This window comes from Nelumbo nucifera, chromosome 3, assembly GCF_055504915.1.
Source record: "Nelumbo nucifera cultivar China Antique chromosome 3, China Antique-T2T, whole genome shotgun sequence".
Taxonomy (NCBI): Eukaryota; Viridiplantae; Streptophyta; class Magnoliopsida; order Proteales; family Nelumbonaceae; genus Nelumbo; species Nelumbo nucifera.
In genome coordinates, this window is record NC_142651.1 from 15,578,596 (window position 1) to 15,598,226 (window position 19,631).

General features: G+C 36.5%; 1 protein-coding gene across 6 annotated transcripts; it reads left to right on the plus strand.

Moving 5' to 3' along the window:
• The first annotated feature begins 6,087 nt into the window (after nt 1-6,087).
• Nucleotides 6,088-18,292, plus strand: LOC104597880 (RNA-binding KH domain-containing protein RCF3-like). Of its 6 annotated transcripts, XR_016083929.1 has the most exons (9): nt 6,090-6,438; nt 7,436-8,052; nt 9,795-10,226; nt 10,414-10,671; nt 10,785-11,048; nt 11,244-11,302; nt 11,562-11,635; nt 12,612-12,789; nt 12,874-16,293. XR_016083929.1 is itself a non-coding variant. In XM_010259657.3 (8 exons), exons 2-7 carry the CDS (start codon nt 7,477-7,479, stop codon nt 11,608-11,610), a joined length of 1,638 nt encoding a protein of 545 aa, XP_010257959.1. In that variant the 5' UTR covers nt 6,088-6,438; nt 7,436-7,476; the 3' UTR covers nt 11,611-11,635; nt 11,813-12,329. The 6 variants fall into 6 exon arrangements, 4 of the variants coding, with proteins under 4 accessions (XP_010257959.1, XP_010257951.1, XP_088756900.1 ...); XM_010259657.3 differs by lacking the exons at nt 12,612-12,789; nt 12,874-16,293 and adding an exon at nt 11,813-12,329 and having other exon boundaries at nt 6,088-6,438; XR_016083928.1 differs by lacking the exon at nt 11,562-11,635 and having other exon boundaries at nt 6,218-6,438; nt 12,874-18,292.
• Nucleotides 18,293-19,631: the final 1,339 nt, after the last annotated feature.

Genomic DNA, 19,631 nt, shown 5'->3' on the forward strand with positions numbered 1-19,631 from the left:
CCGGATTGGTCAAATCCAATATGTCTTATTGGTTCGTCCAATTTGTCCATATTGATTTTGGACTGGATGGGGTCCAACACAAAACTGGTCCATTTACACACTTAGCCCTACACCCATTCCGCCAAGAATAAGAATTAGAATCTCATTCCAACTAGACAACCCATTAAAATAATCTCGTATAGACAACTATTATATGGAGCCAAATGGACCCTCAATTTATAACTTCCTTTAACAACCAAGTAGGTGTTTCATGTTTGGCATCAATGCCATGTCTGAAATCTGTTTTTTTTTTTTTTTTTCAAATGGATTCACCATTTTTTTTTCCGGAAAACATTTTCTTGGACCACACCTTGGAAAATCAATAAAGGTATGGTCTAAAAAATGCCCATTTTTACCATTTTCTCGTTTTTTTCCTACTATTGCTATCAACATTATGTTGACATGGCATTGAAAAATGCCTATGTGGCAGGAAAAATAATGGTCTCACATAAAAAAACTTGAAAAATGTTTTTTCCCATAAAACAACATGCCTATATAGCAACAAATCATGAGAAAATGACTTTGATGAAAGGGCATTGGTTCCAAACACCCCCAAAAGGCTATACAAAAGTTTGTTATGATGCATATGGCTAAAACCGAGAACCAAGGCCTTTCATGTGTTGAAGTGGCCCTATTAAGACGTCACTTGTGGGATCATGGCAAGACATCAAAGGCGTTGATTTCCATTAATTTGATAAATTGTGTCATGTCCTTGTTAAATCAGCATTTATCCCATCATGCTCATCCGTATGTATAGATATTCACAAAAATTGGTTTTGATTTATGTGCATGCCAACTATTGGTAAAATCTTCATTTTAATGCTTTCCCCAATGTTTGAATGTTTATTCAGTACTAGGATCCACCATATTGGAGACATATTTAAGACTACTAATTATGCACGTGCTTTGCATGTGGCAATTCTAGATGATCATAATGATAAATAATGTATCCAAATTTGTTTGTATAAAAATCATGTATTTTTTGTTTTTCATTATTAATTGAATGCCGATTGCAAAATCCAAATCCAATTATATAAACACATCATATTGGGCTGCAAAGTTTTACATATCATTGTTATGCCTAATTGCTTGGTTGTACTATTTTTTTGTAATGTTTTATCTTATTAGTGTATATATTTATCAAAAAAAATGTAATATTTAAAGAGAGGAAATTGAATGATGTGAAAATTAATAATTGAAATTACATTTTAAACCTCACAATTAAATGGAGATTAAATTCAAAAAACTGTGTAGTTTTAATTAAAAGAAAGTTCTACAATCTTATTCCTTATTCATGTTTTTAGAAGTAATATAAATATAGAATTATATATGTGTTCAAATTTTTTTTTTTATTTCTATGTGTGTACACAAACTTTATTTAATATGATAGATATATGATATTACATATGTGCCCAAATATTATTTTTTTTATAAGTTATCTATTTTTATGTTTTTTATATTTCTCTATATTTTATTATTTAATTATGACATTAAAGGTCAACACATTTGACCAAAAAGTTGAACCGTTGATCTCCATCCAATAGGAAAATAATTTAATTTTTGGCTAGTTTTAGATTATCTATTCATTCTCATCATAAAAGAAAAACATTGTTTATTACTCTTATTTTTTAATTTGATTAATAAAAATATCATAAATGTGTCTATTTTTTCTACATTTTATAATTTTTTATATTTATTTCTATTTACAAATTTTATTACCCAACTATGACTTCATGGGTTGACCAACTTTAACTAGATGGTTGAATTGCTTAGTCATCACTTGGATTATGGTTTTATATTCTTAAAAGTATTGGATACATACCTAATTAGTAGAATTTATTAGTGAAAAAATAACTTAAATTTAGGATTTAATAAGATAGAACGGACGTTAGCACATCAAATATATAACTTAATGTGAAGGATTTGAACGAAATGAAGAATAATAGTTCAAATTACATTTTTTTGCCCTTATAATTAAAAAAGTTACTAAATTCAAATTACATTTTTGACCATTTTTATATTTTCATTTGTATCAAAATAATTATAATTTATCACACTTAGTTTGTTTAATATGATGAATATACGATATTAGAGATGCGCCCAAATGTTTTTATTGCAAAATTGATGTATTTTTTATTTTTTTTGTTTTCTTAATTTTTATTATTGAATTATGACATTTAATATTGACACATGACCTAAAAGTTGAACTATCGACCTTGACCAAATAGGAAATCAATTTAATTTTTTGGTTGGTTTTAAAACTTGTATTTAATTTCCATTATCAATACAAATATTTATTCTTTATGATTATTTAACATGATTAATATAAAATATCAAAGAAATTACCCATTTTTTCTACTTTGTGGATTTGCTTCTATTTTAAATATTTTATTATTTAACTATGACATCATGGATTCACCCAATTGACCCCTCACAATTAAAGAATGACTAAATTCAAATATTGGGGTAGTTTAGTAAAAAAGAAAGTTCTATACCCTTATTATTGTTTAATATGTCAAATATATGATGCTAAAAATGTTTTCAAATTCTTCTTTAATTTTTTTTTGCATTTTATCTATTTTTCAAATTTTATTGTATAGCTATGGCAACATGAATTGACCCATTTGACCCCAAATGGTTTAATTTCTTACCACCACTTAGATGAAAATACTATTTTTCCATATAACTTTCAAAAGTGTAAGTTTTTATATTATTAGAATTATTAATTTATTATGTATGGTTTTAATTAGTAGAATTTAGTGATGGGAATAAATTAATGCTTTAAATATATGATATAACGAGGGTTGATGGTGCGCGATCTGGATGCTCCTAGCTGTAGGGCAGCTCGGACGTCTGTTGCCAAGTAGGTTGCTCGAATTGCAAAGAAAATGAGGATCAGAGAACCCAGGGTGGCTAACCCGGCGGGGCCACTCCAATGCTTAGGTCAGTAATAGTAATATGCGAGCTGAGAGTTTGGGAAATAGGAGAGCTAGAATGCACTTAATCGCACATACCTTTTGCCTCTGCGCCATTGGGGTTGGTGCCATTATATATGCTTTGTTTGGCATTGGCTTTACACACCACATCCAAGATTTCCAGGAGGTCGTGCCTAACCAGTCCGAAATCCTCGAAGGTAATCATCATGCACGTTGACCACCCTCTGGAACGTTCGGTGCGTGGGCCAACTTTCGAGAAATGTGGGAGTGTCAGGATATGCATGCCGAATTTGTCGACGAGCACATCTCGCAGGTCGCCACCTAGACCTCAATCAGGCTGGCACACCCTCGAGGGAGCTCACTCCTCGCGTCGAGGTTACATCGGCCAGTGACGAGGTGCATCTATCCGACCTGAGTTGTGGTTGAGGTCGCCAGGTTGGCAGTGAAGGTAGGTTGCCAGGTCAGGGCGAAGAGGAATTGCGATTTGGGACTCCAAGTCATTGCTTAGGTGGCGCTTATGTGTCATCCAGCTATTCCAAGATGCCATGTGTTATGATGTCATTGGAGGGCCAAATCCGCCCTCATCAATTACCCCCTACTCCCAAGTTGAGAGTAGCTCGATGAAGGGAGTAGATTGTTCATTTGGCCTGGAATGGCTATTTGATGAGCTCGTAGTTGTAAGCGTCGGTCAAATTTGCTTATTGTATCGGAAGAGTTCAAGTGTTTGCAGCCTTACACAGGACCTCACTGTCTTGATTCTCGGGGCACGAGAGCGAAGTCATCCGCTCGAGGAAAGGTGAAACAGGTACTCCGAGGACATCTACCTTATTAGGGATGCAACCGTCAAGGGGTTCTGCAATCCGACCATTACCTCGAGAGTGAAGCTCATCATGCCGTCCTCAAGAGGGGTTAATTGCGTGACTATTTGATTAGGTCGCTCCACCTAGGTAGACTTCAACGCAATGTCACTTGAACTGGTTCTCAAAAGAGTAGCCAGTGAGTTCGACACAGAGCCTAAAACCAAAGTGAAGAGATCGACCGAGTTTGTGTCCATCATGGTGCTGAGAGCGAACTAGTTTTTCCTTTGTTCTCTTTTTTGGATCTTATGTGGTGCCAAGTTCTTTTATCAGCTCGACACTTTAACCTTTAGGCTCTGGGAGTGACTCACGGTCCACTCTCTATTTCTATATCATTACTTTGAGATTGGCTTCCTCAAGAAGGTGCTTGCAAGATCATGGCGTGCTACTCCTGGAACCGCTGAGTGTCTGCTTCTATTAGAGTCATGGGAGGCTCACCCTAAGGGGGCAGCTTTGTTGTCTGCAGGTTGCTTACTCTCACGGGAACCATAAGGGGCTCGACCTATGAGGGTAGTTCCAATTTCAGCTCGCTTCCAACTCTCATGGGGGACATAAAAGCTCGACCTGCAGTAAGGCATCGCAGTTTGGGCTGGAGGTAGTCCGGGTTAGATCGTTGAGGCTCACCCGGGCTGGTTATTTTTTTTTGTTATCTTTGCAGGTTTTGTCATTACTTTTGACGTCAGATGATAAGTTGATGCCACGGTTGCACTGCATCAACCCTAAGAGACGTTGGTTTTCAACTCTTACGAGAATCCACAGGGAGCTAGACATGCGGGAGCAACTCGACTAGCTGTAGGTTGCCAACTCGCACGGGAGCCTTGAAAGGCTCAACCAGCAAGAGTGTCCGCACTACCCGTAGGCCGCTAATTCCCGCGGGAGCCGCGAAGGGTTCAACATGTAGGGGAGACATTGTGAAGAAGGCTAACGAGGCTCATCCGGGCTGAAATGAGGTTGGCAAAGCAGCTTAGTCGGTTGGCCATCAACTCCCGCGGGAATCACAAGGGGCTCTCGACCTGCGGGGGTGGCTCTACTCCGAAGCGCCTATCGCCAGACTGCTAGTTGTTAAGGTCATTTTGCTACTGATTGCTCGAATGCACCAAGCTTCTTGATTGTCACGGAGGAGGGTTCTCATGTTCTTGCCCCCCTAGTAATTGATTATTTGTTATCGATGTTGGTGCTGCTTAAAAATGCCTTTGAGTTAATAAAAAACATAAATTAGAGAGTGAGAACTCAAATTTTTAAAAGGTGAGATCTTAGCTTTCTAGAATAAGAAGACTTAGCCTTTTAGAAGGTGAGAACTTAGCTTCTTGTAGAGTTTCCCACAGACGGCGCCAATTGATGGTGCGCGATCTGGATGCTCATAGTTGTAGGGCAGCTCAGACGTTTATTGCCAAGTAGGTTGCTCGAACTGCAAAGAAGTGGAGGATCAGATAACTCGAGGTGGCTAACCCGGTTGGGTCGCTCCGATGCTTAAGTCAGTAATAGTAATATGCGAGCTGAGAGTTTGAGAAATAGGAGAGCTATAATGCACTTAATCACACGTACTTTCTGCCCCCCTGTGTCATTGGGGTTGGTGCCATTATATAGGCTTTGTTTGGCATGGGCTTCATGCACCGCATCCAAGATCTACGGGAAGTCATGCCTAACCGGTCCGAGATCCTCAGATGTAACCACCATGCACGTTGACCACCCTCCGGAACGTTCGGTGCGTGGGCCAACTTTTGAGAAACGTGGGAGTGTTGGGATATGCATGTTGAATTTGTCGGCGAGCACGTTTTGCAGGTCGCCACCTAGACCTCAATCAGGCTGGCACGTTTTCGAGGGAGGTCGCTCCTTGCGTCGAGGTCATATCGGCCTCAGACGAGGTGCTATAGGTCGGCCTCATACGAGGTGCTTCTAGCCGACCTGAGTTGTGGTCGAGGTCGCTAGGTTGGCGGTGAAAGCAAGTCGCCAGGTCAGGGCAAAGAGGAACCACAATATGGGATTCCAAGTCATTGCTTAGGTGGCACATATGTATTATCCAACTATTCCAAGATGTCATGTATCACGATGTCATTGAAGGGCCAAATCCTCCCTCATCAAGGGTAAATGAGAGTTAATACATTAAATGTGAAATGTAATAAGAAGGTACTGAATGAAATAATAGTATTTAAATTACATTTTCTACCCTCACAACAAAGGGATTTTATTTCAAAAAGAGGTATTTTAATCGATAAAAATTTCAGAAATTTTTTAAAGCTATTCATACTTTTTATAGTAGTATAGATATAGATATGGTTCAATGGCGCTAGTTATCGATAAACGGTTTATCAAATAGTTTATTGGTTTTGAAGACAAATGAAGTAAAAAGCTATATCAAACAGTTTGCTACGACCCGGGCAAACCCTAGCGATTAGCGAAGGCGGGACCGCGGGACTCAACCCCAGGTCTTCGCTACAGCCAGCTGGCACCCATGTCAAAACCCTAGAATTAAAAGACCTACGATGCCCTAAAGATATTTTTACGAACGCATTCTGAAGGCAGCGTTTTTTTCCCTTATTTTCCCCCGCTTTCGTGTCTGCGAGGCGAGGTCCGGTTTTCTGAGGATTCTGCTTTACCCGTTGAAGGTATGAAACATTCTCCAAGTCCAAGGTTTTGCTTTTTAATACTTCCTTTCCATCGGTTTGTCATGTTCTTCGATTTTCCTTGAACTCTGTATATATCGATTAGGGTTCAGCGTTGAAGCAGTTGCTTCTTTATCAGATCTTGGCCTTCTGCGAACATGTACTGTTAGTCTGTTAGCTGGGCTTGTTTCGTAGGTTGGTCTAGTATTTATTTGAGGCTACTGTTGCGTGGAGCTCCTGGAGATCTTAAATTTCAGGCGATTGCGTTTCTTATGATTGAAAAATATAATCTTGGATTCTTGGGTTTGGAGGATCCCTAAACTGCGTACTTTGATTTTCATCTGTTTTTCTCAGGATTTCATTCGGAACATTTATTTTCGTCATCATGTGTTTCTTGCTTTGCACGGATGGTTGGGATGTGCATTCACACTAAATAATAATGCTTCATCTGATTATTTTTATTTGTTTAACATGTGATTTTGTTTATTCCTGCATGCTTGGAGAAAGAGTGATGCTTTTTTTTTCACCCTGAACTTTATTGCATCCTTTTATTTATTCGTGTTGAGTTCGAGATTTTACAGACCCTTCTTCTAGACTCGCCATTATTAAAAATTTATGTACTAGTCTTAAATTCAATGGCATTTTTAATGGGATTCCTGTCTATTGCTTGTTATGTACTGGATTTTCCATGTGATTATGAAGGCGCTCTTTATCGTATGCTTGCATACCCGGTCAATGCTCTCTGTTGCGATGTACGTAAACCAGTTAGCCATTTGGGTATCCACGGATGCTTTCGTCCTGTTCTTAGTACTGTATAGGTGAAAGACAAGTAGACAACATAGGCCTACTGTGCTCTTATTTTTCCCTTTTTACAGGCTAGGGTCCTGTCACTATACTCTGTTGTGGCACTCACTGTCAACACACATCCTAAATTTAAACTGGAAGAACAAGACTTTTAATATCTTATATGTTCTAATTCTCAATCCTTTATTATTTGCAGAAGCTTAGTCTGGAAGTACATACTGAGAAGAATTTTCCATTATGGCTGGTCAGAGGAATAATCATGGGAAGCGTTCCCATTCTCAATCTGACTATTCTGAGAATGGTGGAAGTAAGAGAAGGAACCCTGGTGATGATAGGGATCAATATGCTCCTGGGCCAGATGATACAGTCTATCGCTATTTATGTCCTGGGAAAAAGATTGGAAGTATAATTGGGAAAGGAGGTGAGATTGTTAAGCAACTAAGATCAGAAAGTCAATCAAAGATTAGGATTGGTGAGACCATGCCAGGATGTGATGAGCGTGTTGTCACTATATTTAGTTCAAGCCGTAAAACTAATGAATTTGAAGATACTGGGGATTTTGTTTCCCCTGCACAAGATGCTCTCTTCAGGGTGCATGACAGACTTGTTGCGGATGATGCTCCTGTTGAAGATGCTGAAGAGGCTCAGCAAGTTACTGCTCGGCTGCTTGTACCATCAGATCAGATTGGCTGTATAATAGGGAAAGGTGGTCAGATAATTCAAAGTATACGCACTGACACTGGTGCTCAGATTCGCATTCTAAAGAATGAACATCTGCCTCCTTGTGCCTTGAATACTGATGAACTACTCCAGGTAATTTTTATGTTCCTTTTCTTATTTGCCCTTTAGTAGCATTTATATGCTTTGTTGTGATTGCACCATACATATTGGAATCATATATCATTAATATTCTCTTTCTCTCTTTCTTTCACCCTTCCATTTATCCACATCCCTCTATTTTCGCTTCACAACCCATAATTCAATTTTTTCCTTTATGCAAAAAAAGATTTCAGTTGCTACAACGATATGATTGATCCATCATATAGTGACTGGTTTATTGGATCCAGATAATATGAAACAATGAGCTGGTTATTAGTTCTATAGTTATTAGTTAATACTAAGGGCTGATCCATTGTTTTTTGAATCTTGGCCTTAAGCTAAAATTAAATGTAAATAATAAAAAAACTGAGATTTTGGGTCAGACTAAAAAAAGGTTTGTGTTAATAATTACAAATATGTTACCCTTAGTGACAGTCCAATCACCTTTGCATCCTTTAAGTACTTCTCCCTGCCTTTTATGCATTTGCTAGGTCTGTATATACTAATAAGTGTGCATGTGCTTTGCATGTGATAAATTTTGATGATAGTAAATAATTTGTTTCTAAACATTTTTACAATATTTTTTATATTTCTATCTATATAAATTTATGCTTATTTTTCACACTTATTTTTGTTTTATATGATGAATATACAATATTAGAGATGTGCATAAATATTTTTCTAGATTTTTTTGTATTTTTTGTACATTTATGTGGTTTCATCTTTTTCAAATTATTATTATTATTTAATAAAAAGGTTGAATTGTTGATTCGTTAGAAAACAGGGAAACTACTTTTTTGCATTGTTTTTTTTTTAATTTGTATTTTATTTGTATCACCAATAAAAACAATTATTCTTTGTCACACTTAATATTCTTTAATATGGTTAATTAATATAGGGTTGAATGAAAAATGAGAATTAATACCATACATATAAAACTTAATGAGAGGGAATTGAATGAGGAGAAATGTATCAATTCATATTATATTTTGTTACCTCATAATTAGAGTGGGATCAAATTCATAGGTAAGGGTATTTTAGTTAAGAATAAGATTTAATGAATGTTGATGGGAATTGACACCTTAAATATAAAACTTAATGAGAGGGAATTAAAGGAGTTGAAAAGTGGGTATTCAAATTACATTTTTGTTCTTAAAATTTGAGAGGGACCAAATTCAAATATTGGGGTATTGTAGTCTAACAAAAGTTTTTTTTTTGATAAATTAGTCAAACAAAAGTTTTATACTATCATTTACACTTTTAGTAGTAGTATAGATTGAAACTACTCATGTTGGCTTGGGATTTGATGGAGCTGGTCCTATAAGTCAATGGTTTATTACTTGAATTTTAGTTTGTTTATTTGGAAGATGACATATTTGTGTAGTGTTAATTGTCCATTTGAACCATGCTATTAATTTTTGCAATATAAGTGCATTTGGTTTGTTACTTGCATTCTATGTTTTCTGTGTTTGTGTGTTCTGGTACCATTTTGTTTTGCTATAGATGCATTCATGAATGCATGCATGTATTGAATTTATATCGGGATTGGATGTTGTAGTATTTTATTTGATAAAGACCAAATATATTGATTAGGTGGATATTTATTTGCATGGATCTTACACCATTAGTGTGTATGTTGCTTGCAACTGTTCTGAAATGCTAGTCCTCCAACATTAAGTTGGTTTTATGAGGTTATTAACCTTAACGGTGATTGCACAATTTTTTTTGGTTATCAGATAACTGGGGATGCTGCACTTGTAAAGAAGGCTCTTTATCAAATATCGTCCCGTCTTCATGATAATCCCTCTCGCTCTCAACATCTGCTGACCTCTGCCATGTCAAACATGTATCACTCAAGTGGCCCATTTGTGGGTTCAAATGCAGGTCCACAAATTGTAGGCTTAGCTCCATTGGTTGGTCCTTATGGTGGATATAAAGGTGATGGAAGAAATGAATGGGGACACTCTTTTTATTCTGGTCCAAGAGATGAAGCCTCTACAAAGGAGTTCTCACTACGTTTGGTTTGTCCAACTGGAAATATTGGAGGAGTTATTGGGAAGGGTGGATCTATCATCAAGCAAATCAGGCAAGATTCTGGGGCAACAATAAAAGTTGATAGCTCTGCTGCTGAAGGAGATGATTGCATAATATCTATCTCGGCAAAGGAAGTAAGCTTCTTGTTTTTTCTATCTTCAAGTTTTGTATGGATAATTAAGTTGAAGCTAAATGGACACTGATGGTTAATTTGTAATTGCTGCTCATTTAATTCTAATCTATTATCTTTTATATATATAATTAACTTGAACTTTATTTGAATGGATGCTGGTGGTTAATTTGTAATGGCTCCTCTTTCAGCTCTTTGAAGATCCATTCTCTCCAACAATTGATGCAGCAATACGCTTGCAGCCCAAATGCAGTGAGAAAGCTGATAGAGAAACTGGTGATTCATCAATCACAACTCGTCTACTTGTGCCAACCTCACGTATTGGATGCCTTATTGGTAAAGGTGGGGCTATCATTACAGAGATGAGGAAAGTCACTAAAGCAAATATACGCATACTTTCAAAAGAAAACCTTCCAAAAGTTGCTTCTGAAGATGATGAGATGGTGCAGGTAAATGCACACTTGTATGGTGCATTTTCTGTTCCTTGCAACATTCATAGTGCCAGCTTTATGTGTTTGTGTTTTATTAAGATGATGTGATGCCTTTATTATTTTCTGTCCAGATTACTGGAGATCTAGACATTGCAAGGAATGCTCTGTTACATGTTACCACTCGGTTAAAAGCCAATTTCTTTGACAGAGAAGGTGCACTGAATGCATTTCCACCCGCTCTTCCTTATATTTCCATGTCAGCAGATGTTCCAGATGGTTCAAAATATAGCAGTAGGGATAACAAAACCCATGGACGTGGGTACTCCTCTTATCCTCTTGGATATGGTTCCAGTGATTTGCCCCCCAGTGACAGTTATGGAGGTTATGGCTCACAGGTAATGTTTTTTGCACATGCATATTTGGCTTATTTTTCCCTGGCTTCGGACATCATTTTTGCTTTTCTCTTGATTATCTAAAGCTGAGCCTGTTGAGCAACTTGCCAGATTTATGTAATTTTCCATTTTCCTTTTTTATGAATTATGTTTCTTTATCTTCTTACTGAATAAAAAAAATGTCTGTATCTTATTCAGAGTGGCAGTGGTTATGGATCATATGGTGGCTACTCTTCTGGCCGCTCTGGTAGTGCAGGGTAAGAATTTTTTGTTTATCTTCACCTATTAATGTCTTAATATTTTTAGCGTTATACTGTTGAAGGAATACATTTCTTTACACCTATTATCTTTCAAGAATAGTTATATATGGTTATCAAAAGTGTCTTTATTCATATATATGCAATGCTCCTAATTCTAAATTTAGCTAATTACTAATTAGCTTCCAAAAATTTTATTGTTTGATTATTATTGAGATTGTTCAATATCTTGGCCCTGATTTTTAGCTTCTGTTACCAGGTTATCTGGTCATAACCCTGTTTCCCATGGGAAACATCATGGTTATTAGAGTCCTCGATGATTAGGGCCTGCAGGTAGATTGTTGTCTTCCTTTACACTTTTTTGTTCTGTATACATAGCAAGTTGCTTTAATGTATGTTAGTCACATGATGATATTCTGCAATTTGCTATCTTAACCTACCCAGGCCTCCTATATTTAGATTTCTAATGCTCCTGTTTACCTTTGTTGCCTTCCCTGTCCATTAAAACAGCTGAGATCTATGAAGCCTGAAGCCAGCCTACTGCCTCTTTGATGAAGCCTCCAGCCTAAACCAGAAGACCAGATGAAAAAGGTTTGAGAAACTTGTGGCCCACCTATGAAGCTATTTTTAGGAGGACCAACATTATCTGGAGATTACCGTTGAACCTTTTTGCAGCCTTGACACCACATCTTACCGAGAGCTTTTATGATTTATGAGTTGCAGTAACATTACTCACTTATCTGTAAAAGTACATTGTACTTGGTGGCCATGATTCTCTTTGTTGGCAGTTCTACCAGTAACTCGGCTTTGATGTTAGATCTTGTCTGTATTGGTTAGTTATGCCTATTGCTAGGAAGTTATGAGTTTAGGCAGTGGAACCTGGAGTATTAGGTAGGGACTAAATTGTGGTGGAACTCATAGTTTACTTGGATCAGTTGTGGGCTTTAATGGCGTCATTTAGACATTTATGCTTTTTGTAACACTGGTTGAGAACTCTATCCTTATGAGTATTGTGTTTCTATTTTAATTGTTGTGCATTTGTTGCTTGTGCTTGGGTTCTCTTGGTAAATTTTTAATTGGATGTGCACAGACATGCTAGGCTGTCCTTCAATTCAGTTACTTGCAGTCCTCTTAGCATGCTTGTTCTTTGCTACCTGTGAGAGCAAGGACTCAGTGGTTGCTGATATTTAATTTGTATTTTAATGCCTTGTGATATTTAGTTGTTAGTTAAGAAAATGGGATGATGCTAATGCACAAGCTTCAGATTGGTTAAAAGGGAGGTTGTTCTGGCATTTTGGTGCTTGCTCAGGTTTTATTTTGGAAGCTATGATATGAATTTACAGTGGGTGAAAAGAACAGATCACATATGGTAGGTTGCAGATTTTTGTGATGCATGCTCTAATTGTCACATGATCACATCATTGTCCATTTATGGGAGGTGGTCCATGGCTTCAGTGGCTTTAGTAGATATGCATTAATTGAAAGAGGTAGGTTGATTCCTTATATGGTCTGTTAATGGCAATTTGCGGTTGTGATCAAATGTGATTTATGGTGCATGCACAATTTGGCAGGTCATATAGTCTGGATACAAGCAGGTAAGTTGTTTTGTGGCCTAATGAGATACCGATCAGGTAAATTCTCTTGTTGGTGAGACCTGCATAAGACAAATTTTACTAATTTGCTAGTAATTTGGCATATGCCTTGTTTCCTGATATTTTTTTATTTGGTTCTGCATATATGTTGGTAGTTCTATCCCATTTCCATCATTTGTGCATTCAAGGTTGGAAATGGTGTTTGTCACACTTTTGTGCTGCTTAATTTTTTATTTAGTTTTTTATTTAATCTGTTTGACCTTATTTCTGTTTCTCTTTTAGTTATTCCATTGAATAATATTTTTCTTCTAGCTAGTTTTAAGGTTCATGGTTTTTTCTTCTGGCCTGAACCAATTTCCAGGTTAACTATAGATTACACAACCATAACAACAGAAGGCTAATTGCTTTATTGTATTTTGCCCCTTTTAGCATATTTGCCAGGCACATCTTTTTGGATGTATTTCACCATGTAAAAAGTAAAAACATGCCAATTCTTTTTCATACTACGAAACAAGCCCCGAAGTTTTGTCCTTGGTATGTTTTATTGGGCTTTATGTTTTATATCAACTAGCTTATGAAAAATGAAGCACATATTGGTCATTAACTTTACTAGTTTTTTAAGGGTCAGTACTGCTAGGCCTCATTAATCCCGAGGCCGATAACTAAAGGGGGTGACAAGCTAGTGTCTTTTATTTTTATTTTTTTGGGTACATCGGAGTATGATCTAGTGTCTTTTATTGAGCAGTAGGTTTTATATTAATGAGCTTTTTATGAAAAATCAAGCAATGGATTTTTATATTCGCATGCTAGTTCTTTTTAAGTCCAGAATAGGGCTATGGTATGTGATGGCATGGTACATAAAACACAAATAAGAGATTGGCTTCTATAAACAAGGGTTTGTGGAGGATGAATCGAAGATGAGCTCCTCCATTAGTTTTCATTAACCTATGAATTCTCAATGGCGTCCATTTCCTCGAGTCCCAATATTTATCGTAAGGTGGACCATTTGAAGCTAAATGTCCATGTACTTCGATTTTTTAAGAACAGTTTCCTTATGAAAGGATCTGGGTTGCAAGGGTTGGATAACAGGTACCCATTTGGTTATGCTGTGCAGATAAGTAGTAATTGTGTACCAAATCTCTCTACCCTCTTGCAACTCCTAGAAAAAGAAAGGTTCTTAAGAAAGACGCCTTGGACTCATTTCCTCTCGCACTCCTGCAAGCTGCAACCGCTATTCCCTATTCAGGTGCATCTGGTCATGATACAATGTCATTCTCAGGATGCTTGATGCTTTTTTTCTTAGCTAGGAAAAGGCATTTTCCTCCATCGTGGTCATGGAAACAAGATTGACATTGACATTTGCAATGAGGGATATCTTTTACATTACATTATTATAAATTACATGGTTGAAATCAAAGGGGCTAATGAAAGTCATGGATGTGCGACATATTAGGTTGATGTTAGGGTATGAACCTTACGTCTTTCTCACCTAGAGTTATTATGATTTGGAGTCTTTTGTAGTCAAGTTGTTCTAATTTCTTTAGTTCAGAGTCTATGAGTATGATTGAGTTAAATTACTTAGTGATTATTAAAAGACATTAATGTCAGGCGCTCACATTTTTTTCCTTTTTATATGTTTTATGTTTATTTCTTTTGTTAGAATTGCCATAAATTATGCTGCTTGTGTCAAAATTGACTGAATACATTAAAGAAGTTTCATTGTGTCTTGTGTTTGTTGCTGACATACTATTAATTGATGAAACCAGCTAGACTGACATTATAAACGAGAGGGTTTTAGAAAGTACTTAATGAACAAGAGACTCTAAAATAAGTTCTGAAATCGGATATGGTCAATGTGAATTTAATTATTACTGGAGTGCAAACAAGGGTGACAATTGACGAGTCAATGTGACCGTTTCCTGTATCTTTGTTCATAACTCATGACAAAGGAGAATGCTTATATAACTATGGCGGGCAAAATGGAGGGGTGAATTCGTAGTCTTGCATGGCAGGCCAATGTCACTTGGGATGCACTTGGTATGGTTTCGAGACTACGAATGCAAGACTACCATGTTTTTAGGCATGTTTTTAGCATGCTTAAAAAACCAATAAAGTCTATGGGTAGTAAATGATGATAGAACTTTCACCATGTTTCGAGACTTTCCCCTTGAGTAAATGATGATAGAACTTAGGTGTATTAGTGACTTGTCTTTAGGAATCTCCATTATGCATAATTTCTTTCACTTAGGGGCCCTTCTTTTTTTAGGATTTTGAGTTGGGGGAAAGTTCGACAATGGGAATTTTGTTCTTATTGACTAAGAATCCCATGTTCTTTTTTCAGATTAATGCTAGGACCAGGGAATCTTTATATTCCTGGGTATCACTTGCCTTTTCCGACATGGGTGGAAAGTCTCCAACACTTGAATGTGGCAAAAATGTTCCTTTTAATGATTAATTTTTATAGTTAAAATAGTCGTGTCTTTTTTTGCTTGGGAAGTAAAAGAACATGGGTAAATACACTTCGGTAAGGGTTTGTCATAACTTTGAACATTAAATCTAGTCTTGGCACCTTTCACTCTGGCACATGGTTTGGATGGCCATAAATATCTATCATTCCTGATAAAAAAATGTGAACGCATGCGCCTAATTTTTCCAATTGTTCTTTGTTGGTCACCAACTGATGTGTCATGTCTTTCAATTATATTCTTGAAAATTACAACACGTTCCTTTTGGCTTAAATCATTATCGCAAATCTTCTCATTGAATGGGAGGATTGTTTAACCATCGTGCTTATGGGTATACATTTTGCACTTATGCCATATGCTACATATGTTTGATGTAAGCCTGATGATTGCATTACAAGAACGGAGATTTGAATGGTTCTCTTTGTCGTAGTCTGGCCATGTTTTGGTTGGGCTCCAAAGGCTACCTGTATGTAATAAACTGTTCTACATTTCACAATATGAGGGCTTGCTAAAATCATTTGTTTTCTTTGAAAGAGATGGTGCTGTTTCTAGATATTTCAAAGGGAATTATTTATGCTTTCAATGTTTCAAATGGCCTTCATGCTTCGATTGTTATATTTTTTGTCATTCTCTTATATTTCTCATACTTATGGGCTGTTCCGTACTACTTGGGATGCACTTGGTATGGTTTCAAATCCTGAGCAGAAGTGGATTTGTGCTCTAATTTTATAGGCATTTGCTAAAAACATGTTCTTTGTACTAAACCTATCAAGTATCAACAAATTAGTTTTTTTTTTCCTATATGTTTTCTTTCAGAACGAGTTTTTTCCCCCAAGAACAATGTATGCAAATTATTGATCATCCGATAATATTTGCAAACTCGTAATCTTGCACTCGAAGTTGGTCAATGGAAAAAGAGCTCAATTACGTTTCATCCACTATTATATGCTGCATGTTTATTCAAATTTGAAATCAATTATGTTAAAGATGTTACATATGTTAATTTTTTATTCATTCTCATTTCACCTATGGTACCAGATAATGGTGAATATACAATCACGGCTTTAACAACGTTAAAAGTTGCTACTTTTGAGAAATCATTCTGCGAGATTACGGAAAAACAGTCTTGTGCAACATGGACCTCCCCATGTAAAAGATGTAGATAAGTCATTTGATTGGGTAGAAAATTTCTTCCCAAAAATTCTTTCCATTCGGCACAGGAGAAATAAAATTGCTCCGAATAATGATCAATTTGCTTTTAAGCTTGGTCTTGCTCAAAATTTACATTGTGTACTCGTATTTTCGATTTGTCTGATCCAGTCCACCCCTCCCATCATCCCCAGTTCGTTCTGCATTCGGTCTCTTACAATCTTTTTTTTTTTTTTTAATCATGTTATTAAGTTCAAAGACGATATTTATGATGAAAAGAACATGGTATTTTTGGAGATGTGAAGTCCCTTTTGTTGTCAAATCTAACATCATTCGAACACACAAATATGCCAAAAGCGAAAAAAAAAACAACTTGACGCATTGTAACACTCAAGAGTCAAGTTGAACGGTATGAAATGTTCTGTCCACTGTAACTAGGCCCCTAGATATGGAGTTTCGATTAGCTAGGTGCCCCCCCGCCAGAGAAAAATAAAGTTTGGTGCAATGTCTCACTTGGTAATCCGTACTGAACCAAATCAATATCACTGATACCTCCCAAACATTGGAGAAATCCAAACATAATTCCATCAGGGAGTAATTGATTTTGAAGAGAAGCACTTTTCACAACCGCAGGGATATAGCCGCAAGATGATGATGGTGTAATTACTACCTATCTGAATAAATCCAGAATAGCATTGGGGTTTACCTTTTGGGCCCTGATCATCTTCTTTTGTAGTTCTCAAGTGATTACCCTATTCTCAAGTAATTAATTCCCTTTCTTTAGGAGCTGTTTTATATTTTTATATTTTTGTTTGCAGTGTAAACATTTAATAGTGCATCCTTCCAAGTTTCAAGTATCTAACACTACCTTTGCACAATTGTCATTGAGATGACTACATCTCGTGAAACTAGAACTATTTTGTGTTTTCATTACAGAAAGCTTTATTGATATTTATTTCTTTGTCATCTTGACCATTTGGATCATTTGGCCAAGTAGATTTTGTATCTTGGCTTCCAATTCTTGATTTCTAATAATCTATAACCATTGTATCTCATAGCCTGTCTTGATATGACCATTCTTTGGTGATTATGTGATTTGAGAAATAAGTGCTTGTGCTCAAGTGCTTATTCTAATTATTTATTTGAACAATTACTTGATGCTGTTTGATGATCGTTTTTTTTTTAGTGAAAGTGACATTTTTAACCCCTATTTACGCTTATTGTAAGTTGTAACAGAAACCTGGACAATGTTGGAGAAGATGATGCAGACGTAAACCCACATGCATCGAGGAGGAACAGAATGATTGAACAGAACATGAGCATGGATGTAAACAACCACAATTAAAGAGATCATAATAACAACATTGAAGGTAAAGTGGTACCAATTGATGAAGCTGTTGATTACTTTTTGTTCCTTCTTCAGAGGCGGAGTCAAACTGGTCGGTGTCAAATGGCACGCTGTATGGCTTGATCCCACCCCCACCTATGTTAATAAGCCCAAAGCCGTGAACAGCAAGCTCAAATGGGCTGCTGTGGAGCCGGAAGATTGATTCTGTTGTTGCATCCGGGCGGAGCAGGGGTGGACACAATGCCGACACCACCCTTGTTGAAGTTATGGCCACCACATTCGTTCGAAAGCTTTGTACCTAAATAAACAGATAAAGAATACATCCAGGAATTCGGTAAAAGGTTGTCATTGTACGAGTCAAGATTAATTAACGAGTTAATAACTAATGATTCACGTAACCAGTGAAAAGCATGGTTTTCAAAATCGGACCAGAAAATTGGATTTTCCTCAAAACTGTTGATTTTGGTCAGGAAACCGCTGAACAGGCTGGTTAACCGTTCAAACGGTTTTGATCATTTTTTATTTTTAAAAAATTTTAAATTTTTTTTGTCAGAATGGGCCAAACATTCGGTTTGAATGGTTGGACCGTTCAACCCAGTAATCAGACCCCTGACCGGTTCGGTTTTAGAAACCATGGTGAAAAATGTACTGCCCCAACTTTCTACCAAGGTTATATGCATTAGCAGTTTTCTGGTGGTTCTTCTGTCAGAGAAAACAGATCTGGCAAAAAACGCAAAGAAAGATATGTTGCCTTAAAATAGTTAAAAAAAAAAAACAGCGAAATAGAGAGTTTTGGTGTAATAGTAATGAAATAATCAGGAAAACAAGGAACCCATCAGTGGTTTCTTGGCTGTCCGAGAATTCGCTGATCGCCCCTCTGATAGCTGCCTCCGCTGTGCAAGTTTGACTGCACGAATGGAGAAGACAAGGGTTTTCTCCATTTGCGGGTGTAGTCTGGGAATATTGAATTTTTTTTTAGGGATTAGTTCGTCTCAAGTTTTTTGAAAAAACACTTATTGATTAAGCACTTGAAAAAAGCTTGCTAGGAGTTACTTATTTTCAAAATAAGTACTTATTCTTGGCTTTTTTACCAAACAGGAATAAGTGCTTATTTGTGCTTATTTTCCACTTATTGTGTGGTTTCATCACTTTAAACAAGTATTTATTTGAATAAGTACTTGTTTTAAGGAGAACTTAACAATACCTTATTGTAAGTATTTCTTTGAATAAGTACTTAAAATAAGTGGTGAGACCACATAATAAGTGGCAAATTAACACTTCTTTGTGTTTATTACTTAAAAAATGGTAAAATACAAAAACCTCCCTTATAGTTTCATTTTAACAAATACCTTCCTTGAACTTTTGAGAAATGCGACAAAATTTCCCTTTCATCACCTTCCTAGATGGAAAATGATAGATAGATGCACCGGTTTTTTCTTAATACCCATTCTACCATTTTAAGAATTATTTTACATATAAAAATGCTGAAATAACCCTGTTTTAACTCAACAAAAATGTTAAAAGATGATCGTGAGAGGAGGTTTTTGTCAAGTTAAAATAGTGTTATTTTAGTAATTTTGTATGTAAAATAATTTATAAAAGGGTAGAATGGGTATTTGGAAGAAATTGATGCATCGGTCTAACGTTTTCAATCTGGGAAGGTGAAAGAAGGGAGATTATTGTCGAGTTTCTCAAAAGTCTAGGGGAGGTATTTATTCAAAAATAGAGCCTAATCGAGCTTGGCTTGAGTAATAAAAAATTAAGCTCCAAATACC